The sequence below is a fragment of the Acanthochromis polyacanthus genome, chromosome 13 (assembly GCF_021347895.1).
Source record: "Acanthochromis polyacanthus isolate Apoly-LR-REF ecotype Palm Island chromosome 13, KAUST_Apoly_ChrSc, whole genome shotgun sequence".
In the NCBI taxonomy this organism is placed as follows: Eukaryota; Metazoa; Chordata; class Actinopteri; family Pomacentridae; genus Acanthochromis; species Acanthochromis polyacanthus.
Window position 1 is genome coordinate 15,196,334 of NC_067125.1, and position 23,337 is coordinate 15,219,670.

General features: G+C 40.4%; 2 protein-coding genes across 4 annotated transcripts; one reads left to right on the forward strand and one right to left on the reverse strand.

Annotated features, from left to right (window-relative positions):
• Positions 1-16: 16 nt before the first annotated feature.
• Positions 17-15,917, forward strand: vmp1 (vacuole membrane protein 1). Of its 3 annotated transcripts, none has more exons than XM_022197198.2 (12): positions 17-55; positions 644-751; positions 1,083-1,215; positions 1,620-1,710; positions 2,312-2,422; positions 7,745-7,912; positions 8,228-8,359; positions 10,214-10,294; positions 10,472-10,588; positions 11,855-11,916; positions 13,384-13,483; positions 14,176-15,917. In XM_022197198.2, the coding sequence occupies exons 2-12, from the start codon at positions 673-675 to the stop codon at positions 14,317-14,319; spliced, it is 1,218 nt and encodes a 405-aa protein (XP_022052890.1). In that variant the 5' UTR covers positions 17-55; positions 644-672; the 3' UTR covers positions 14,320-15,917. The 3 variants fall into 3 exon arrangements, with proteins under 3 accessions (XP_022052890.1, XP_022052892.1, XP_022052891.1); XM_022197200.2 differs by lacking the exon at positions 17-55 and adding an exon at positions 65-178; XM_022197199.2 differs by lacking the exon at positions 17-55 and adding an exon at positions 101-236.
• A 1,492-nt stretch (positions 15,918-17,409) lies between these two features.
• On the reverse strand, positions 17,410-23,109 carry tubd1 (tubulin, delta 1). The gene is made up of 8 exons (XM_022197192.2): positions 22,831-23,109; positions 22,604-22,751; positions 20,628-20,844; positions 20,314-20,545; positions 18,496-18,660; positions 18,187-18,315; positions 17,844-18,027; positions 17,410-17,630 (listed from the first exon to the last, which is right to left on the reverse strand). Exons 1-8 carry the CDS (start codon positions 22,970-22,972, stop codon positions 17,525-17,527), a joined length of 1,323 nt encoding a protein of 440 aa, XP_022052884.1. The 5' UTR covers positions 22,973-23,109; the 3' UTR covers positions 17,410-17,524.
• Between the last annotated feature and the right edge of the window lie 228 nt (positions 23,110-23,337).

Below are 23,337 nucleotides of genomic sequence, written 5' to 3' on the forward strand. Positions count from 1 at the left end.
GCTTTTACTCTGACACGTCCTGTGTTTACTTCCGGGTGACGAGGACAGCAAAGAGGTACGACGACTGTCATTTAATTTTAACAAACATCGCTGTTTCACTTCTGTACAGCGTTTCCTTCCTCATTACCGTAACAGCACAGCGACAGTGGAGTCTTATACACATTAATCTATCAGCAAGGTGGCTCGTTATTAATTTTAAAAGCGTGATTTTGATGAAGACACCTCCTAGTTTAGCCGTGAGTGTGTTGGCTAACCGGTTAGCATGTGGAGGGTTATGATGGGCACGCATTTGACAGTATATCTTGTTACAGACTGACCTACAGCAAAACTATTACTTCCTGTAACTACATAATTAATTATCATAAGGCTGTATGTATTAGCATCGCCTTCATTTCGTTCCTTTGTGTTACATTTTGTCTCTGTAATCCCCCTAAATGTGAATGTCAGCTAGCCGGCGTGTTGACGAAACGCTCACACTGACAGATATGTTTCTGCTTAAGAGGGGCTGATAAGGATTTCATCACCGGACAGACTCCCGCACACTATCTCTCTGTCACATTATCTTGTTTAGTAGGAATCAGATAAACTGTGAGGACTCTGTTGAACGAGAGACGCCAACTTGTCATCCTCTCTGTTGTCTCAGACTGCCTGACCTGCCAAACGGAGATTGACATGGCAGCCAATGGAGCCAGCTGTGAACAGCCTCAGAAACGCACTGGAGCGAAAGACAAACAGAATGGCAAGTCTGCAGGTTAGTTTGAATACAGGCAATAGTACAAAACTTTACATTTATCTCCGGAATCCTCCCTGAGAAGTCGATATTGGGTAAACTGTGGTGACAGGACACTACCTACCACCTCATGGCATGCACAGGTCATAAAATGCTCACTCTGGGTTACTTTCAGTCTTTCATGGGTGCAAAGTCACAACTTGCCCCATAGTAGAAACACGCCGAACCAGAAGCAGACTTGTGGTTGTCATATTTATTATGCCTTCAGAACTACCAAGTCAACAAGATGTGATAATTGATGTATTAACAAGTACTACTGAATGCCAAAGTGATTGTACTGTTTGTCCACCAGACTCGTCAGTAAGAGAGAGGCGTCAGAAAGACAAGGAGGAGCGTCTGTCTATGGTCCTATGGAGGAGGCCTGTCACCACTCTACATTACTTTCTCCTGGAAACCCTCATTAAGCTAAAGGAGCTGACACTTAAGTAAGAAGTTAAACAGGTTTTTCTTCTGCTACCTATTCAGTTAAGGATGTTTGTGCTCTGTGAACTCAGTGACTTTTGTCCCATTTATTTTCCTCATGATTGAATTGCTCAGTGGTTGGTAAAGCAGACGTCCCCTGTGATTTATGCAGTTATATAAACAGTAACTCCCTTCTCCCCAGGGAGCTGGATTTGTAAACATTTTAGGATCTACATTTTGCATGCTAGATTGTTGAAAGACATTTACATCTGTGAGGAAAATGCATTGATTTAAAGCCACTATGGTTTCTCTGATATAATAATCTAGGGATTTTTTATGTTCAGTAAGACAAGCTATTTTTTTCCAGTTTGAATGTTTAGAGCTTGTCTCACAATCGATTGTCTTGTTTTCTGGCTTTCTCACTCAGGCTTTGGCAGCGACGGGGCACAGTGTTCTTATTTTTGGTGTTATGTTCTCTCTTCTCCATCGCATACTCCACTGAGGGAGCACACCAACAAGTAAGGCGTGACTTCATTTGGGTTTTTTTTGCAGTGTTAATAATCAACACCTTTGCTTCATTGCTGAGATGTTTAAAGGTTAATGATAAGTCCCTTTTCTACTCAAAGGAAAGTTTGTGTTGAGAGATAATGCAGTCTGCACCGTTGTCAAGTAACCCTTGATCATACAGTCAGTGGGCTGATAGTTCTGTTTACGAATTCATGTGTGCAGTCGTCATCGGTTCAGTTAAAGCACCACTAAGTTTCAGTGCATTAGTGTAGAGTTAACTCCTGCCTAGAACCTACCGATGATGAGCTAGTAACTGTATGATGCATTTAGTTAACAATAAATGATGATATATATGGTACAAATGAATAACAAAACAGTTTGAAATGTAGAAAAAGACTCTAAATGCCATCTATAAAACAATGTAATGATCTAAAATAGCTTTTAGTTTATTCGTTTTTTCCCTAAGCTGACAATATTATTGACTTTAAGAGTCATTACATTAAAAGAAAACAAAACTTGCTTTAAAGTGTAAGACCTTCATGAGTATTTCTTGTGTTCTCCTTTATCTGATATGTTTCTGTAGTTTAATTTCTTTGCTTTCTTTTGCTGCAGTATGTCCAGTACCTGGAGAAAAAGTTTCTATGGTGCGCCTACTGGGTAGGCCTTGGGATCCTGTCCTCAGTAGGCCTTGGGACCGGTCTGCACACCTTCCTCCTGTATCTGGTAAGAGAAAACCTGTGGTATCAAAATGTACATGCACCACATCTTTAAAGAAGTCAACACAAAAGGCAGATACACTTGAAAGCAGTATGCACGTTTATTTCCAATTGGAATAAAGAACTTTTCGACCCGTCATGCACAAAACTCCCTCTGGCAGTGAGAGTGATTATATTAACACTGTTGACACATGCTTATGATGTTTACCTCACCATACTTCTAGCAGCTCCCCTCTGTAGCTCTAGCAACCCATTTCATTGTTTTCATTTTTGGTTGACTTCAAGCACATCGCTGCAGCCACACAAACATAATTTAGAACTCCAGGATACCATGAAAAACAGACTTTTACCTGGTGCTGATTCATCAGCTTTGTGTGATTTCACTGGCAAGGGCTTCATTATAGCAGACACTGACCTGTAAAAATCTTCTGTAAAAGTCCCACATTCCTGCTTTAAATACATAGAAAGCAAATGATTGGTTTCACATGTGAAATGTGTCTGTGTGTCCTCTCTCTGAAGACGGTTAAATCTGTGGACAGATGGAAATTAGCTTGAAAAGCTACAGTCTGGTACAAACATCTTTGCTCTTGAGCTTAATGTCATTGTACACTGTCCTGATAAATAAATAAATGAAATGTGGAGAAGTTTTTCCTATTAAGATGGGGGACTCAAGAAAAGCATTTTTCATACAACCTTGCAAGAGGAAAATTAAACAAATAATGCATCTCTGTAAAATGTGGAGCAAACCGCTAGCCTAGCCGCGCTAGACCCATGTTCTGAAGGCACAAGGGTCTAGGACCGCTCAACAGGGAGGGAGGCGGGCTAAAAGGTTGTCTTTCAAATCACTCTGCAACAATTGGGTAGGTATACAACCAATCAGCGCAACGCATAGGCTGACGGAGTTCCTAGAGCGCAGGCGGATTGTGGCTAAGTCCCATTAGCTTCCCAACCAGCGGAGCCGACTGGTATATTAAGGATTTGCCATATCCCGTCGGCATAAGTCCAAATACGTCTTTCTTCTCAATGAAACACTTCAGTGCCGTCCTTTGTTTATCTTTCAAGTTGAATTTTAGCTTCAAATCTTTAAGGGCTGTGGCCAAAGCCGAGTCGAAAGATAACTGTTTATTGTGCGCCGGTTGTTTCTGTCAGAATCGTCGCGCCTCTGTCGTCACTTAGTTACGCCCGCCTTCTGACTCTACACTTCATGGTGATTCGTCCAGCCTCGAGCCTTATGGAGGGTAACTAGACCCACCCTGGCAGAGAATTAAATTCGTTGCCGTGGGTTGTCTAGCGCGGCTAGGCTAGCAAACCGCTATACTGGCTGTACATAAATTTGAAATCAGCTGGAACAGAACATATTATGTTTCCATGAATGTTTTCCCATCTGGGTGTATCTAATGCAATTTTAATAAACAACATGTAAATGTAAGACTAGAAAAATAGCATGGAATGTCTGTCAGCATTCAGCTGCCCACACTCACAATAGTGAACATTATCTCCATGCAGATTTCCAGTCAGGCCAGTTCTAATCAGATCTAAGTCATCCTCATGATTTTGTCATGATGGTACCCACTGCACCTTTTCTGCATTTCTGCTGTAAGTTCAGTCAGCTGGCCCACACACAGCTCATATCTCAACTGTCACAAGGCTGCAAAATGCTAATGGGTTTTAGGAGGAACTGTTAACCATCGTTATCTGGTTGACTGAACTCGGCATGGGTCAGGATGTGGTATGTATCTACAAAGTGCAGACTGTGTCAGATGTAAATGAAACCACAAGCGTTTATCTTCTAGATACACCTGCATACCTGTGACAAACTCATGATCCTGTTCCTGCACTAGCCAGAGGATGGCATCAAAGTCTATACTCAGTCAGAAATCTTCTTCTTCTTCTTCAAACTTTTGTCACCCGTCTGTCCAAGACTCTGTAAGAGTGAAGTGTAATTTTCCCCTGACAGGCAGTTGCTGAATGACTATGACTGAGTCACCAAAATATGTGTCATTTGTCTTGGTTGTGGTCAAAAAGGAGAATTTAGCAAAATGAAAGAGAGGAAGAAAATCTCCACCATAGTCCTCTGTAGGCCGATGATGTGGCTTCTGTTCTGTAGAACTTCTGCAGATGTGGACTAGCTTAGTCAGCCATTTCCATTAAAATGAAATAATGGGACAAGATGTAACTGTGACCTTCCTGTTTTTCAGAATTGATGTGTACTCCCTGTATTAATCACAGCTCAACCACGTGTTTGTTTAACCACTTCAGCTGTCTTCTGCTCTCCAATAGTGCTCTCCTTCTTAATAGACCATGCAAAAATAAGGCCATATTAATGGTGGATCATACCATATATGTGCGAGTCCATGTATTTGAGTGCACATTTCTGAATCTTAATACTAAGTAAGTGTGACCTCATTCCCTCCCCCCCTCCTCTGTGTGAGGGAGGTTTCCTTCTATGATTAGACACTGTCATCTCCCACAGATGGAACAACCTGGCTTCACTTAAAATGCTTTTAGTCATTACAATTACCAGCTTTTATTGTATAATTACTCGATTGCCTGCCAGTGGCTCTTTTGCTGAACTTGCTCAACCTTGCATTTAACACTTGGAATTTAAACACCTCCTATCAGAACATTGTGTTTAAACAATAAAATAAAATCAGTCTTCACAGTAGCTTGAGGATTTCCTACTTCTGGACAAAGCTAATCATTTTTTTCTTTGGCTTCTCATTATAGTAAAAATGGCTCTAACGTAGCACCTGAGCCTCAATCCATGTTTTACTTTATTCTCATTCACTTACACATACAAGACACTTAGATGGACAGAGCTTAACAGAAGTTTTGTCCCCTCAGCTTTTGCTGTTGTTGATCACACACTGAACACGTGATCAGTCTAGATATTAGGCTTTTTTTTCGTTGTATAGAGCGTGTATGTATCTACAGTTTGTTCTGGAGGCATGCGTGACACAATGCACTGTGAAAACAAATTAGATACAGGATATAATTAGATTCAACAGCATGTTCAAGAGATTGTAGCTGAGGGGCAGTGCTTGTAGAGAGGTTGAAAACTGAATTCAGCTTTTTTTTCTTGGCACAATCTCTCTCATGCCAGTCCAGGCATCCTTTATCTTATTTCCCTCTAGTTTATTTATATTCTAATGTTTCTTGTCCAGAAGGCATTTTAGCACTGATGTGTGCTAGCGTGTGGTGTTTGAGAAGTAGCTTACCTCTGTGGTTAAAATGGTGAAGTCCATGTAGCAAAAGTTGATACGCACATTGACTTTTAAACTGCCCTTTTTGTGACTGACTCCCTGACCATCCCTAATATTTTGTTCACAGGAAAGTTAACGTTTTTGGCCACATGATCTAAGCCTGCTGCTCATAAGGAGACTATTTCCAGATTCTCTGTCCAAAAAAAAACTGAGTTTATGTTCGACCTACTCAGCGGTGATGCCAACCATAGAAACTCCTGGTGTTCATTTTAAGAAAAACACATTTCCCACCGGCAGATTTACACTGTGATTTCACCTCAAGCCTCAGGCATTAATAGATAGCCCCATAGAGAGGATGAGATCATTGTGCTCATGGGCGAGGGGATTCACTCACCAGTATGATCTTATGATTCATCGTGGTGTTTTGGAGGTCATTGCTGTCTATTTAAGTGCTGAATTCTAGTCTTAGTACAGTGGTTCAAGTAAACATGCTCTTATATCATACAGATTACCAATTATTTCAAACTTGTTTGTTTTCAATGATGATGTTTATCCACTACTTTGTCATTTCACCCATTTGTTCAATAATCTGGACTTCTGCCGGCAAGTTTGTTAGGAATTTAGTCTAATTCCCAGGGGATGATTCCTAATTTTAGTAGCTTTGTCTCACTTTCATGGCCAACATTTAATGTAATTGAACCCACACATAGTATTTTTTAAATTAATGGTTGGCTTTCCACAAAGTTTTCTGTGGTTGTTCATGTACCCCTGGAGGATTAATTGTAATATTTTTGGTGACACACAGGATCCACACCCACTATCCAGAGGTCAAAATGTCACTGCAGATTGCTGTGAAATTTGCTGAGCTCATTCATGAAGCTAAGGGGCTCAATAACCTCATAGCTCTTCTTCTTGGATCGCATCTGTAACAACCTTTACGTATTTAGATCTATTACTGGTCAGACTCTAAGAATAGGAGACATGCTGTGTTGTTTGTTCCCTCCAGCACTTTAGTCTTGTGAGATCTGACAAACTTCACAGCTTCAAATGCACTTTCGACAAAAGTTTGGTTCTGAAATCAACATGATTAGTAACATTTTCAGTTTGAACTATGTTTACAGATTTTTTATTTATTTTTTTACTGAAGAAAGAAGTTCATTCAGCCTGAATGAGAGTTGTGCTCTGTTAAATTGATTGAACAAAGAGAGGCAGTGCATGGCCACCACATCTGCCGTCTGTTGCGTGTATCAGGACTTTTTTAAAAAAGTTTGAATCATAGCTTAGTTTCTTCTTTCTTGACAACACTGGACTTGTTGTATCATGAAGGAAAGACGATGACTGGAAAGGCACTGTGTTGTGTAAACTGAAAAAGCCTCTTGTGTGCTCATGCTCAGACTGGAGTGTAGAGTTTCTCTGGTAGGGCAGTTGCAGTCAACGCACACTAATTGTGTGCTGTCCATCTCCTGTCAGTGTTGCTTGTAGCTCCTTCAAGGCATAAGGGATTCGCTGTGTTAGAGTTACAGGTGGGCCGACTGTTATTGAGGCCAGGTGGCTCTACCTAACCACACATCTCTGCAACGATAAATGATGACATACCTACCTGTCAGAGAGAGATTGTGACTAGGCTGCTGTTGGTGTGTCTGTAACTGTGGGCAAATGAATCACAAAAGCTGTGTTTAACCATACAACAACAGGTTCAGTTTCAGAGCATTACATTTAATGCAGGTAGGCTAAACACCAGAAAACCCAGTTCAGCATTCCCACAAATTGCTGGCTCCAAAATTATCGCAAAGTTACGTCAACATTTCTATAAAACAGTCTGAACAAAAACGAACAGCCTTCATGAAAGTTGGACTTTGTCAGACTGATTATTACACTGCTTTAATTTTAGCGAGGCGTACCTAATAAACTGGCATTATTTAAAATGCCCACTAGTGTTGAGAATACTGGAGATGTGGCACAGGACTAATAAGAATAATTACTGTTTAATACATAGCTAAAGATGAAATCCTTCTTTTACCGCTGACAATGGAGTGTTTCTTGACGCACATTGGACTTCGTATGTCTCACTGATTTCATTCAGTTCATGAAAGTAGCTCATTCTCTCCATCTGTCCCAACTCTTAGGGTCCTCACATAGCATCAGTAACCCTGGCAGCGTACGAGTGTGGCTCCACAGACTTCCCAGAGCCTCCCTACCCAGACCAGATTGTCTGTCCCCAGGGTGGAGCGGTGGAGGGCAGCATCTCCCTCCTCTCAATCATGTCAAAGGTCCGCCTGGAGGCCTGCATGTGGGTGAGTAGTAATTTGAATGCTGATACAAGACAGTGATCCACGCTGAAAAATGGCAAGAATGTTTGGCATTGTCAGCCGTTGGTGGCATTGCAACAGTTGGTAACTTATCCAAGAATTTCGACTCGCATTTACCATTTCAACATGCTCTTGTGCCTGCCAGGCAGAAAAAAAAAAAAACGCTGATCTTGTGTGTACTTGCATCCTGAGTACATGTTATTTGTCACAAAATAGTCGCCATGTGTAATTGTCCTTGTGTGAATGTTTGAAATGAATCTGCATATGAAGACACGTAACAGTTTTAAGTTGTGTGTTCAGGGTGCAGGCACTGCCATCGGGGAGCTGCCTCCATATTTCATGGCCAGAGCGGCTCGCCAGTCAGGAGCTGATCCAGATGATGAAGACTATGAGGAGTTTGAGGAGATGCTTGAGCAGGCCGAAGGTGCTCAGGTAAGAGTTTCATACACTCAAGTTATGAGAACCATTGGCTTGTCCATTCATGATATGAACTCCTTTTCTAGCAGGGTACATGCACGGATCAGTTAATGCAAAGAAAATTTGGTGCAAAGACTTAAGCGGTACCACCCACCTTAGATGTTTCTTTTGATGTGATTCTACGAAGGGAAAAATGGTTGAACTTTGCACTTTTTACTTAATTCTGAAAAAAAAAATCCAAAAAAAAAACAGCTAAAAGCATCAATTAGGTTAAGATTACCCCCCGTTAACGTTGTCGTATTTAGTGAACTCACATTCAACCTCCTGCTTTCTACTGAAAAACCACAGCAACCAATGGAATTATTAAAATATCTATACTCCTTTTGTGTTTATTTTAGCATAGGTGTTTACACGTTGCCGAGCCATTCAGTATGTTAAGATCCTGCTTGATTTAGTCTCATTTTCACAATGTGCAACTGACCATGGAGCCACTGTCCAGTGATTGGTCTTAAAGGAGCATGTGACTTCAGTGAAGCCCCTCCCTCCCACTTCCAGTAAATCTCTCTGTTCGTGGGTGAGTCACCCTGAGCACAACTCCCTCTTTAATCATCCCTCAGGCTTCGCTCTCGCTGCCTCCCTCCTCCTTCCTACTGTCTCTCTTTTCACCGGCCTCTAATTTGAATGACAGACAGCAGTGTCAGGAAGTAAGTTCACATGACTGGATCCTGCTGAGATCAGATGCTGAGTCAGCAGAACCGAAATTGGAGAAATTGTCTCCACTGTCTCCATCACCTATTCTCACTTCACTGGTTCTCAGCTGAACAGGCTGAGGGGGTCAGCCTCACATCATAGGGTTGTATTGAGGGTCTTTACACCTATGCATTTGTCATAGTTTTTCTCAGCAGGACTTTCACGGACGACTTACCAGCACTTTGGCTGAGACTTGATCAACAGATGGTGGTTATGGGAATGAATGTCACATGAATTATTTTAATCAACAACAAAAACCTTAATACGTGAAAAGACTACCTGACTACTAAAAGAGAAAACTTACCTTAAAATATATAGAGAGAATAAATGTATTGTGTGTTGTCAATAAATTCTAATACTCATTTGCAATTTTAGTGGCATATATGACATTTTAACACACTGACAAAGGAGATATTGAAACGGATTTGAAAATAAAAACATGAGAAGACAAAATTATGAACAGAAAATTAGACATGGCAAATATTGAATGCAAGAACTGGCAACCAAAAATAAGTTGGATCTGAAAATGAAGACTGAATTTTAATTGTTCAGATGTAACCAAGATTTATACTGCTTCCAAAATTATCATTGATAAGGTGCCAGTTTTTGAAGCCGCCTCTTAATCTCCCTCCTGCCTCAGCTGTGATCTTCACCATGCAACCACAGACATTTCACCCCCACGGGGATGAAGATAGAATCAAAAGATCCTCGGCACTTTTGTACCACACAGATTTTATTTGAAATGCCACCAAATTCACCAAACCAAAAAAAAAATCTTCCAGTGTTCAGAAATAGCAGGTATTTTACCGCAGTACTCTTACCGACGTTCTTGTTCCTTGTAATAACATTTCAGACAGCACCACTGTTAAAAACGGTGCGGTTGAAACCACACATTTGCAAGAAGTACAGCGTGGTTATTTTAAGAAAAAAAAATGGTGATTATGTGTTCAGAGATCTCCATGTGTATGTAAAATTTGTGACACGGGGGAGTGAAGCTACGAGTTGTGAAAGTCGCACAGCACCTGAAAATAACTCTACCCAAATACGCCCAATCATATGTGGCAGCAGTGATGTGTTAAAATTGGATTTTAATATACTTTTTTTTTTTTTTTCTTACAGGACTTTGTCACAAGAGCAAAACTGGGAGTTCAGCATATGGTACAGAAAGTGGGATTCTTTGGGATCTTGGCTTGTGCCTCAGTAAGTAGAAATTTTTTCAGGTCTTGTTACAACATTGTTGTGGTCTTTATTTGACAAAAATTATCAAACATGAGTGTTACATTTTGTTTTCACTTTACTTTCCCGAGTAAGTTGCTGGCACATTATGTAAACATCAAGACTATAGATCAGTAAGATAGTCTACTGTGTGCTTTTCAGATCCCTAATCCTCTCTTTGACCTGGCTGGAATAACCTGCGGCCACTTCCTGGTTCCCTTCTGGACTTTCTTTGGAGCAACTCTAATTGGGAAAGCCATCATCAAGATGCATATACAGGTCAGCAGCTTTGCTAAAAGGTTCATTAGAGGCTGTTGGAGCCGAGCAAATAAACAGTTGGTCTCAAATTACAACCGGTTTTTCCGTTTTTAACGTACAGGCACATGCCCACATATTTGCAACATCTTTGTTTCGAATATGATTCATCTTTTGTTTCAAGTCATCACAATTCTGTCTACAGTGTAAAAATGCATGTCAAGAATCCACTAAGAAGAAAAAAGGGTTTCCACTGCTGACTGATACACTTTGAACAATCCCCACAACCTCAAAACGTGTGGGAAACATCAAGCCTAGTGCTTAGATCATGAGTTGGTGACTATGAGAAACTCCTAATTGCGCACTTCTGGTTAACTCTTTCTGATGGTACTCCGTTCCTTTGGGGATTCCTTCTTCTTGGTTCAGCTTTGGGAGGCATCCAGACCATATAAATAGGCTCCAGATGAAAGGAGGAAAGCTTTTAGGAAGTCTTTAACAAGAGTTTGGATTTCTTTGAAAAATGCACGAGATCAAAAACAGAAAGAACTTGTTCATTATGCCGTTTATTGTTGAGTCTGCCACACCAGTGACTAATATAAGCCTTGACTGAGAGGGTTTGTCTGTGACTGTGGGTGAGTCGCTTAGTGTCTTAACAAACTATCCATCTCTTGGTAGTACCAGCCAGTGATCTCACTCCTGAGACCTTTCAGACAAAGGGGACGGTGAGGCAGCGGGGGGTAATGGAGGATGTATAGTGGACGTGAGAAGATAGACCTGAGAGAAGGAAACTGAGCAGACTTTAAAAGGCTGTGGGGGGGAACTCTGTCTTTTTTTTCCCCATTTCTGTACCTTGAACCTGCTGGACATCAGATGTCATATCCTGTCTGATTTTGTCCAGGGGGCCATGCGTCATGCCGTTTTAAAGCTGATCAGTTTCAGAACCAGAGAAGAATATTGTGGTTTTAGGCCTCCCAACCACCCCCATCCCTCCGCTTTGGTGCTTTTAAAACCACAAAAAGCCCCTCGCCGCCCAAAATTTTTCTTAGTGCCAGGTTTGAGTTTTTTAATTGGTGTGTCTGTGAACAGTGGCGCATGTGGCCTCAATTTCCTACAGCTGCTCCACCAAAATTAAGAGTCAAAATATGTCTTTCTGTCATTTGACTTTATTCACACACTCAAGTTAATTATTTGTTCACATGGAAGCTGCAAACTTTTTTGTGTGTTGTTTATCTCTGCATGTAGTCAAGTATTGGGCTTTAAAGCTGAATAATCTCTCTTGTTTTCCTACAGAAACTATTTGTTATCATCACCTTCAGCAAGCACATAGTGGAGCAAATGGTGTCACTCATTGGGTAAGTGTTTGTATATTATGTGCTGTACTGACTTGCAACTCTGTGCGTGAGAAAGGCTTCATTATTCAGGTACTTTGTGGAGTCATGGTCTTTCCTCTGGTTTTGTGGTCGCCAATGCATTTGTAAACATTTTTCAGATGCAATTTGACCACTGATTGGAGATCCTGTATGAATAAACCCTTTCACGTGCACGCATTTTGCATTTTTCCACTCAAAGGTATTTCTTTCCCCTCATATGTGATCCATCTCTGCAGCATTGGTGGTCAGGCGTGTGAGGTCCCATCCGAACATGTTGATCTGACTCACCAAGTTCAGCTTTGACTGAGAGAATTGCCCCAGCGAAGCAGAAAACACAATCATAGACAAAGGAAAAATGGCTTTGTTTGATTGTTTAACTAATCTCAGATTTAGCTAATTCACAGGAATTAGAAGTAATACACCCAATGACCATATTTAGACCTGAATCCTTTTCTTTCTGATGAAAACAAAATTCAAGGTTCTTTCCCATGGTGTTCAGATGGCCTTTGGTGACTCGCTATGATGTGTGTGAATGGTGCTTCAGTACCGATACAGGATGTTTCTTCGCCAGTTGCTGCGTGTGTATTCATGTAAAGTGAGAGATAACAAGAATGAATCACTCAAAACTAGTTAGGCATACTTGACATCAGCAATTACCAAGTCCTCATTTGGTGTTTGTTATCTCTCATGTTTTTGCTTAGTCTAGACAACATGTTTATGTCCTGACCAGAGGCAGAATTGAATTGATGTAGTGGGAAGTCTGTGTCTGAGTGTCTACAGCCTGCAGTATATTTTTCTTTTCACAGTAATGATAAGTTTGACATCATGTAGAGATTCCCTCTACACTGCTCAACTGCTGACCGAATTCTGAATCTACAGTACCAGTACCTATATATGAAATGAATTAAAGTGGAATTCATCATGCCTGGCCCCCTGCTTAGTTAATCTTCACTGCCTAATAAGGACATGAGCACGCCCTGATTAGATGTCTTTCCACCCAGAAGGCAGCAATGGTGGTAAAGGTGATGACATCATGCCGACTCACTTCCTGATTGAAGGGGGCTGACACACAGACGCCTATAGAGCTAAAGAGAATAAAAGGAGGGCCGAGGAGTTGCTGCTTCATTCCTCTCTGCTGCCTGCTCCTGCTCACAGCAACAATTAGAAGAGGTGGCAGCTCCTAGATAGGGCCCATCTGTAGGATGGGGCCTCCAGCCGGATGCTGGCCGGCTGGCTGGCGGATCAGTGAGGAACTTTGCTAGTGTTGAGGGAAGGAAAAGACTTCATGAACAAATTTTTTTTTGAGGCACTTACAGGGGCTAAGTGTTGAGGAACTAAACCTTCAGTTCTGACCACGTGGCTGAGGAAGGGTGCTGTAGGGGTAAGTTACTAAATGTTCTTCCTGTCTTTCTCTTTGTGTGTCTGTTCTGCATTGCGGTGTGGTGTTAGGTCTGTACCCAAACTAGGACCATCACTCCAGAAGCCCTTCAGTCAGTACCTGGAGGCACAGAGGAACAAGCTGCACCATGCTGGAGGAAGTGCACCAGCGGTAAGAACAGTACATTTAGATTTTTATCTTGCATCGCATTCAGACCATAACCTTTTTCATCTCTAAAATGTGAGCTTTATTTATGTAGTTTAGTAACTGTTAAGAGTGCCAGCTATGTCTATACCAGCTTTTTGTCATTCTGAAGATGTCAAATTATGTACTAGAAAGGTTTTACAGGAAAAATATCTATATTTTAATGCTAGTATAAGCCAACCATTACAGGATTTTTACTTGATACTTACAGTCCAGAAAGTCATACAACATAAATGTTTTATAGAGATCATTACATTTGATTATTACAGGACTTTGTGATATTTCACACTTTGAAATGTTAGTCAGTGCTCTCTGGTGGGCAAAAAATGTAACTGAGAAACGATTTCTAACTTAATATCTTTGGCTTTTCTGTACGGCAATTGCTTTTGTACTGGCTGCCGTACAGGCATATATTTGTGCTAAGCTAATAACAGGTAGTTCTGTCTGTCTCGATCGATGTTTCGCTGCTAAAAATGCACACAATCCATCAGTTATATTCTGCAAATTGCGACTTAGACAATAATTTTCTTACAGAATTCCAGGAATAATCACAATGTCTTTATTGCCAAACCTGGATTTGTGTTCACGAGCTTCACTATTACCGCTTGCTTGTATGAGAGTCATTAACAGCATCCCCAACCTCGTTTTGGGTTTTCCAGGATGAGAACTGGCTGTCGTGGGTGTTTGAGAAGGTGGTGCTGGTCATGGTCTGCTACTTTGTCATTTCCATTGTCAACTCCATGGCTCAGAGCTACGCCAAGCGGCTGCAGCAGCAGAGGCACTCGGAGGAGAAAACCAAGTGATGGCGAAACTGAACAGTACAAACATCCAAGTGACTGCATTTCTGCTGCTGCTGCTGAGATCCCTCCACTCAGCCACAGCCACTCACAACTTGACAACAAACCTCACCTTCATCCATTCTCAGAGAGGCCGAACGCTCTAAAAACCAGGCATCATTTGTTGGTCTGTGTGCTTCTGAGGATGTATGTACTGTTAACCGTTTCCCACTTCAGGTTTTGTAGGTCCTTCTCTCATCTCACTCTCTAGGTGTGCGTAGTATGATTGGTTCTACTGCTGATCTTAACATGTTACTTTAGCGTTAATTTAACCTTTTCATTGACCTCAGAAGTAAAGCAGCGGTTTGGTTGGTAACTGCTGTTAGGGCAGTGCCCATCAGATGCTATGCCTTATGCAAGACAGGAAGCTCCGACTTCCCCTGACTTGATTTTTATTTAATTTTGTAACATTTACGTACGGATGGATCTTGATTTGTTTGTAACGTGTGCTGCCAAGATAACTGCTATGGATGGTGTTTCTTTTCAGGGTTTAATTGTCCTCATGTTTTTTTTGTCCTGTTAAACAGTAACACCGGTTTGTCTACTTTTGTTTCTGAAATTGTCGGTTTAAAATGACGGAGGAAAAAAAAAAAAGCAATATCAACTTCAAACAGTGTGGTATTGATGGTTTGCACATTGTGTAAATATCTTAATATCTTTTTTGACAGTATGCTCAGATGTATTTCTATTCTAATGCTCTGTGTGGACATGAGTCAACTTGAACCAAAACACAAAAGAGAAGGTGATATCATTTGTAAAGTGACATTGTACTCTCAGCTAACTAGTCCCATTTCTATTCTGTACATTTAGGTTGAACGTTGGATCAGAACATATATAAAACATGGAAATCATGGCACTTGTTTCCAAGTCTGAGTGTGTCGGGGGTTTTTGTAGACTATTATAAATGTTCATTCTGGAGAGCTTTGTTGTAATCGTACGGTGTTTTAGAGCTGTCTTTGAGCATCACAGCAGAGCCAATGCTTTGATTTCCTCTTAGAAAAAAAAAAAAACATCTTCAAGGTAAGTGAACAGAGCAGCCCTTAAGAAATGTTAAACTTATGGCTTTTTAGTAATTCTTAGAAGAATTGCATCATGTGCTAAATTTGGCTTTTGGTGTTCTTTATTTGAATGTTCCTCGGTTGGTCTGTGCTGATTCAGACTATTCAACTTGGCTGCTTTCCTGACTCCAAGTCCTCCCTGTGTCGGAGGAAAGTCCTGCTTCCTTCCAACTTCCTCTGTAGATTCTGGTCTCCTCCAGCTTGTGGATAAGATCCCCTTCTATGTTCTCAGTAAGGTATGCCTTGAGACCACGTTCCCCCCTCCGTCAGCTAGCTTATCAGACTGGTGTTGGCTGTTAACTTTTCATGGCGACAGCAGTCTGTAAGCTGGCTGAAGCTGTGGGCCTTCAGCACTTCATCTGAGCTTCCAAACTCGTGTCGAGCGTACCAAGTCTGCACTTTAGTTGGTCCATTTGTGGATACAACAGCCTGTTTTTGGGGACACAGCTTCTATGTCACCTGAGTTCTACTGTGTAAAGTTCATGAATAATAAAGTGATGAAAAGTACATTGACCTTGCTAGTTTTCTTTCTATGCGGTGCTGCTTTTTAAACTGATCACTTGAACGTACGTAATTACTTTTAAAACGCTTTCACATTTTTAAAATTTAACAGCTCAACAGGATTCCACCATGAGGTCAATTTAGTAACCGATCATACTGTATGATCTTAAGCAGAGAGTCTCTCAGTCATCATTAAACTGTGCAAATGTTCTATTTTTCAAGTACTTTAAGCCTTTTTATCCAAGTGGCAAGTAACATTTATTCAAGTACAATTTTAAAGCACTTGTACTTGAGCAGAGCAAGTAAACGCTGCTTTAAAATTCTGTTCCACTATATTTTTGACTCTACATATTTGTAATCACTTTAGCTACTAGATTGTTAAACCCTTAACTGTGTCACTCCAGGAGGTTAAACACGCTCAGCTGTTTTGTACAAAGCTCTGTGGGGATTTGCAAGAGTATAACATGCACGAAAAGAATGATAAACTGTGAATTCAGCCAAGAGCTCCATAATTTTAACACTGACATGTTGGTTGGCATGGTGACTGCTTGTATTTTATATACTTATTTTGAGGTATACACAAGGATGTTGACATCATCAACAGTATCGCCTGGTAAATGCTTTAAAATTAAATATCCGTATAGGCCTAAATTGAAGACTGACACGCAGATAATTCAGTCTAAAAATTTATATTTTTGCTTAAAAAGGGGAAATAAAAATAAACTGGGCATTTTACATGTAAATTAAAGTACTTTCTCATTTAGATTAATGAATGAACTGTGGAAAAGTACTGTATTTTACACAATAAGAGTGGACATAATATGTTAATTATGCAATAGGAGAGACCTGATTTTCTCTGTAGATACGTTACTAGTCAAAAGTTTGGACACACCATCTCATTGAGGTAACACTGATGACATCAAAACTATAAAAGAATACATATGGAATTATGTTGTAAACAAAGTGTTAATCTTCAGTATTAATCTACAATGCAGAAAGTAATACAAATAAATAAATAAGCCTGAAATGAGAACGAGTGTCCAAAATTTTGACTGGTAGTGTATGTGGAGAAAAATATGCGCATATGTTAATATTGACATCCACAATTGCCCAAAATGTGTTAATTAGTCAAAATAATTTTGTCTTATGTTAGAAAATATCAGCATATTGAATGTTGTGCATCTCTTCTTAATTTGGTCAAACTCATGTCGCTCATGTAGCATTTTTCAACTAATTACAGTCACTTTATAGATAATATAATGAATCCATTAACTTAGTTTAGTTTAACTGGCAGATTTAAATGTTGATATTCTTAATAATAATTCTGAATATTTTTAGTAGCAATCACATCTCTAAGTCCACAATATTTGAGTAAAATTTAATAAAATAGCCATTTTTAACTTAACAGGCACTGAATGTGAGTCCCAGTGATTCTTGAGGTACAAAGAAATACCTCGGTCACGCCACTGCAGACGTCAGGGTTGAGGAATTCAAAGAATTCTGTTAAAGCAAACCATTCCTTTTATTTACATGTTCGATAAACAGTATCCCACATAACGGTATTCTCTTGTTTACATAAAGTCCATGGCTGAGTTTGGTAGTTTTTCCCACTGCTAGCACAGTTGTCTGTAGCTGGAGATTACCTGCTCAAGAGACGTAAAGCTGTCTAAGAAGTCCTCCTCTGAGATGCCATATTTCATGTACTGATGGATGTACGCCCTGTAACAACGGGAAAACAACTCAGTAGTGGTCTCTGGGTGAACTGTTCTTCATTAACATTTGGGTAAAAACAAACTGATGCTCCAATATGTAAACTGTCTCAGCAGAAACAGTCCTTCAAATCATTTTCACATTTACAAAGCACCACTTTGCACAATCATCAGGCTGTTTAAACACAGCTTTTCCTAACAGTAATATAAGAGAGTGACTCACCTGGAGGCAAACATATTCCAGGCTTTTCCCACCATGTCATCCAGAGGACTGAGCAGAGCCTGACTGTTACTGACCAGCGTTGCAGATTTTTCATATTTATTAAAGGAGACTGGGGATTTCCACAAGCTGAAAGCTTCTTTTGATGAGAGCCAGGAAGTGTAGAGGGCTGGGTCCTCAAAGCCACCTGTGGATAAGGACATAATTCACAACTATACACTAACTCTGCACAGTTCTTTCAAAAAAATACCTCCCTTTATGACTGTCATAGATTCATCAGGTTAAATCAGTAACAGGCAATTGATTTTTTTACATAAAATCAGTATGTTTCATCCATCTCTCTGACCTGTCTCTGCACTGTAGACATCTTTCCCTCTCAGTATGAGCAGGTTGGCCAGAGACGTGTTGAAGCTACTTCCTGTCAGACTCGTGCTCCGCCCAGAGCCTGCAGGTGGACGCACCTGCCAGTCGATACCTGAAGCAAGACAAACAACAAAATACCACCTTAAAATGTTCCATCATTTCACTTATAACTGATGGCAGGTGAGGATGGAACCACATGAATATTCAAGCCATAGAACCACTTAATAAATGTGTTATCTTGTCGTAAACTGAGAAGTGCAAAGGCTACAAATCAACATCTGACTCAACTTGCCTTCCTCCATCTTGGTGTTGGAGATGAGCATCTGTCGCAGATGTTTGAGTAGCCCTGGCCAGCTGAATGTACTGTAGGCTATGGAGGAACTGGGCATCTGAGGAATAGTGCACATACTGAGCAGCTTGTACTCTGGGTGGCACGCTAGAGCACTCACCAGCTCCCCTGAGAGACATTAAAAAATAACAGCCAAAAGGGTCAGGAAAGGTCAGTTTGTGAAGACAGTACAAGCAATGCAAAGAAAGCAATGCATACTGGATGTGTGAGTGTTGACTAATGCACATGACTCAGTCTTCTTTTTCTCCATGATGTTGATACTAAATCAGTAGAAGAAGGATTTGATATCAAGATAATGAGAATTTCTGCAAGGCTTGGCATATTTTGAAATAGATTTTTTTTAATTTTTTGATGTTTTGGACTTATTACATATTATAGACATTATATATTTATGGGTTTTTTTTCCACAAATACAAAAAGAAAGTCTCATCCCCACCCCCCCAAAAAAATCAAGATCAGCATCAAAAAGGCAGAAAATAATTCATTCATATGATAATGTTACACTGATCAACAGATACATTTTGAAACTCTTATTTTACAGACATACACAGATATTACAGATAAGGTATTTTTTTTAAACACTACACATCATGAAAAGTACACCATCCAGCAGTATGCTTTACCGTGCTTTACCAACAGTAAAGCATGGTGGTGGCAGCATCATGATTGGCATCATTTTGCAGAAATCTGTCCTTACTTTGACATGAAAGTCTTTTTGTAAATTCTTGTCAAAAAAAAGCCAAACTATGTTGACCAGGATTCAGTGCTGAAAAGCAGTAAAAGGGGAAAACTTGAAAAAGAGTCTCCTCACAACCACATTCATGTACAAAAAAATAAGAACTGCAGCTTTCCCAACACAGTTTCCATTTCAAACATCCACACTTTTCCAGGGTTCTGGAAAAGGGGTAGATTTCGCTCACCATATTTGACATCTGAGCAGAAATGAGTAGAAAGAGCCACATGTTTCTGTCACCAAAGTGTAACTGCCAAAATACTTTGTGATAGCATGCTTGTGTTCTTGTAATAAACTTTGATTATCCATTTCCATATCCTCTCTCTTTATTGAAAATATGTAAATAAATGTTTTTCAAATCCAACCGTTAATGTTACATTATGACTGTAAGACTATTATGTTGCCAAATAGTTGCCAGAAGATTGTAGGTTTTACAAATCGAGTAACACTAAACCCACATATGTTCATATAGCATTTTATTCAAGCTGCCTGCTCCAAAAACATCATGAAAAACACTCTGCTCGTATGGTCAGTTTAATTTTAGAAATTCTGATTTAAAATTGGAGAAAACTGGGGTAATAGTTTGGAAATACTTTTTCATACTCTCTTTTCTTTTTTCACGCTTAGCAAGACCTGGAAATTACTTCATTTAAATTCCACATTTTTACATACTGCATAGGCATTCTGGAATTAATGTAAAATATTCAAAAGATAGACTGCAGATATGTTGTTTTCATATCAGAAAATTACATATAAATGATGAATGACTTTTATTTTTAAAACATTTGGCCAGGATATCTACTTAGTGTTACAATTGTACGGTTTTAATCTGTAAAGTGAATTGAACCACCTGCCTTCTAGATTACTGGACTACTGAATGTCAAATATAGAAATTAAAGTTACTTATTTTCCTGTAAAGCAATCTACCTGTGTAGACTACATCTCCTCTAATCCAATGATAGTTCTTGAAATCCCTGCCTTGTGTGAAACCTCTTGAGTTTTTCTCTGAAAGTCTTGGCATCACTCACCCAGAGGATTTCTGCTGTAGACTCCGTGGGAGTCAGCGGTGAGCGCAGGCTGCAGCACACTGCCCAGCTGGTGAGCGATGACCTTGTTGATGTCACTGAAAGAGATGTGTTTAATGTTGAGCAGCTGACTGCAGATCCCATGCACCGTGTCGTTCTCGTGCACCAGGATGGCGTCTGACAACTGGTAGAGATGAGCCAGTGTCAGCACAGAGTTGTAGTTCTGGACGATCACCTGACAGGACAGATTGAAGGAGAAACATGGGAACAGAGCACTTTACTCTGTACTCTACACAGGTCGGTTATTGAGTCTCTACCTCTCCAGTCCTGTACGGCCAGGTGAGGTGGTTGAGGATGAAGGTCGTTGGGTAGACGTCTCGGAGACACTGGGTGACGTAGGCACCGACTCCTGACCCTGTTCCTCCTGCTACGCTCATCATTGCCAAGAGACCAGCCAGCCTGTCGCAGCGCTCCACCTCCCGCCTCACCAGCTCCTCCATCACGTCTCTGTGACGAGGGCCATGGACACAATACCTGGTTTCAGACGACAAGCACATGATCAGCTTTAACGGCAACTTCCATTTAGGTCAAAACACAGGATGACAGTCTCTGTGTGTTTCTGTTAAAATGTCAAGATTGAACTTGAATGCCTAATTTTACTAATGATTCATGGCACTACCAGTAAATTATTCAGATAACCTTTCTGTCAAAGTAGTTAATGACATTTAAAAGTGTTGTGGATAAAATATGAGTTGCCTCACTGCTTGATCTGAAATGATCACTCTTAAAATATTATATAATGATCATTGTTGGAATAGAACTAAGCACATTTACCCAAGAACTGTACTTAAAGTTCCTCTTTTGCCATCATTGATTTAACCACTAAAAACTTGTCACGTTACATATTTACATTTCTTTTCTATTAAAGCAATCCCTTCTAGCCTTAAAATGGTTTAAATGTAACTTTACATTGTTTCTTCCTCTAGAATGCGTACATTTATATAAATCTTGACTCTCTTTCTGCTCATTCCTCCCCACTCGCTGCAGCTCCAGCACAACAGCTCATCTTCAGCTCTGCTCAAACACTGTAAAACTACTCTAAGCGACACAATGGCAAGATGTAATATTGGAGTAATTCAGCTTTCCAGGTTTGAAATTGATTTTGAAGAAGAATAATGATACAGAAAGTCCTAACCAGCAGTAGGTTTGTTACATGTGTAACTCCAATAGTTTGTATCCATGTTTTTAAGTTCGTCATCGGTGTGCTGCAGTTTCACAGTGGAATTATTCAGTCATCGTGATGACTGCTTATTTCACTCATATGACTTCTAGCATATAAGAAACACCACATGGACATGATAAAAAGTACAAATATGACGTACACTATTTTTTGTACCCTTTTAAATCTCTCCAAACAAGGCAGTGTTGAATGTTGGTGACAAACTGAAAGAATACGAGTTCCTCTATAGGTTAATTAAATGGCCCTACTCCTTAAGCTAAACAAACTACTCAGCAAAAATTCTTGAATAAGCTGGAACATATCAGAAAGCGGAAGAAGTAGCTGTTTTCTGAGCTCATGAAAAGCAGACATTTTAGATACAAGTGGCTCTGACAGTAATTAATAAAGAAAATAAATAAATAAATCACACTTAGTAAAACAAGAGAAGCGCTCAGAGAGCAGTAATCCCCAAAGCTGCTCTGTCATTGTATAATTTCCGATGGACAAGTCCCAATAAGTCCACAGTGGTGGATTTGTAGAAGGATCCAATCATGTCATGTCACCAGGCAGCTGAGGTAGTGTTCACTTGTTGTCATGGTTACAGTGATGCTGTGCTGCTACCTCTCAGTGACATAGAAGTTTTTAATAAACCCGTGGATCTGGACTACAAGCCGCATCACTGCCAAAATCTAATCAGGCAGGCCTTGTGTCATTTCTGACCTTCCATCGAAATTTCATCCAAATATGTTATTCAGTTTTAGAGTAATGTTGCAGAGATAAACAGACAAGCCCATGCCAATTGTCACATAGCTCCTCCATGTTCCTTGGCAGAGTAAAAATATAACATAACAGTAAAACACTGACGGGGAGTATTTTATTTTGCATTTTGCTGATTATATTTTTACACCTAAGTCAGGTTTTGAATGCAGGACTTTTACATATTTTCATAGAGTGGTGTCAGTACTTTCAGTGACGTAAATAACCTGAATGCTTCTTCCAAAGCTGATGAGATTACTGTTACTATGACAACAGCAGCAGAGGATTAGCAGTAATATAATTTCTTTCTGTTCTTACCCATTAGCCCAGTTGTTTCCGGAGCCCTGCTTCTGGCTGAAGTGAGAATCTTCTCCGTACCTCCACCGGCCACACTTGGCGGCTCTGCTCACACTCTGGTTGATCACTTTGGGCTCCATGTCTATGAGCACCGCCCGGGCCACGAGCTCTGCAGACACACGGCAAGTAAAAGCGGGGATACAGGCGGCAGGAACTGACCTTTTTCGGAGCTAGACGAGCTGTCTTACCTCCATGCGTGCTGTGGTGGAAGAAGCGCTCACAGCTGGCTGCTCTGGAGGGTTTCTTCTGAGTGTCGCTACAAACGACGTCGAACAGCTCGTGAGCCACCTGGTTCCCGCACTGACCGAGCTGCACCGTCACCACCGACATCCTCCTCACCGGCAGCACCGGGGAGCACACACAGGGACAGGCAGGTTTACGGGGCCATCGCAGCAGCTAAGTGTCATTACTGTTTGAACCGTCAGCAGTTGTTGCCGCCGCGACAACTTACAACTGAAGAAGTTTCAAAATAAACTTGAAGCTTTCAAAATAAAACTAACTAAAAAAAAGGGGGGGGGGGGAAACATGAAAAACATTTTTTTTTTTAAATGAAAGAACAGATACCAAATGTAAGCAAAAATCACCAGGAGTAAAAAAAAATAAAAGCTAAACTACAAAGGTGACGTTGGAGTTTTCTTTTCAAGATATGTTCACTGCTAATTGAGAAATTGGTATTACTTATTATTTATGTGCAC

Excerpts from the sequence above, each read along its gene's own strand:
- vmp1 (XM_022197198.2), top strand. The coding sequence starts at position 673 with ATGGCAGCCAATGGAGCCAGCTGTGAACAGCCTCAGAAACGCACTGGA. Across the intron at positions 8,360-10,213 it reads AGCAGGCCGAAGGTGCTCAG|GACTTTGTCACAAGAGCAAA; the intron begins GTAAGAGTTTCA and ends TTTTTCTTACAG. Across the intron at positions 11,917-13,383 it reads CAAATGGTGTCACTCATTGG|GTCTGTACCCAAACTAGGAC; the intron begins GTAAGTGTTTGT and ends GTGTGGTGTTAG.
- tubd1 (XM_022197192.2), bottom strand. The coding sequence starts at position 22,972 with ATGTCGGTGGTGACGGTGCAGCTCGGTCAGTGCGGGAACCAGGTGGCT. Across the intron at positions 18,661-20,313 it reads CTACAGCAGAAATCCTCTGG|GGGAGCTGGTGAGTGCTCTA; the intron begins GTGAGTGATGCC and ends AATGTCTCTCAG. Across the intron at positions 17,631-17,843 it reads TGGAATATGTTTGCCTCCAG|GGCGTACATCCATCAGTACA; the intron begins GTGAGTCACTCT and ends CCGTTGTTACAG.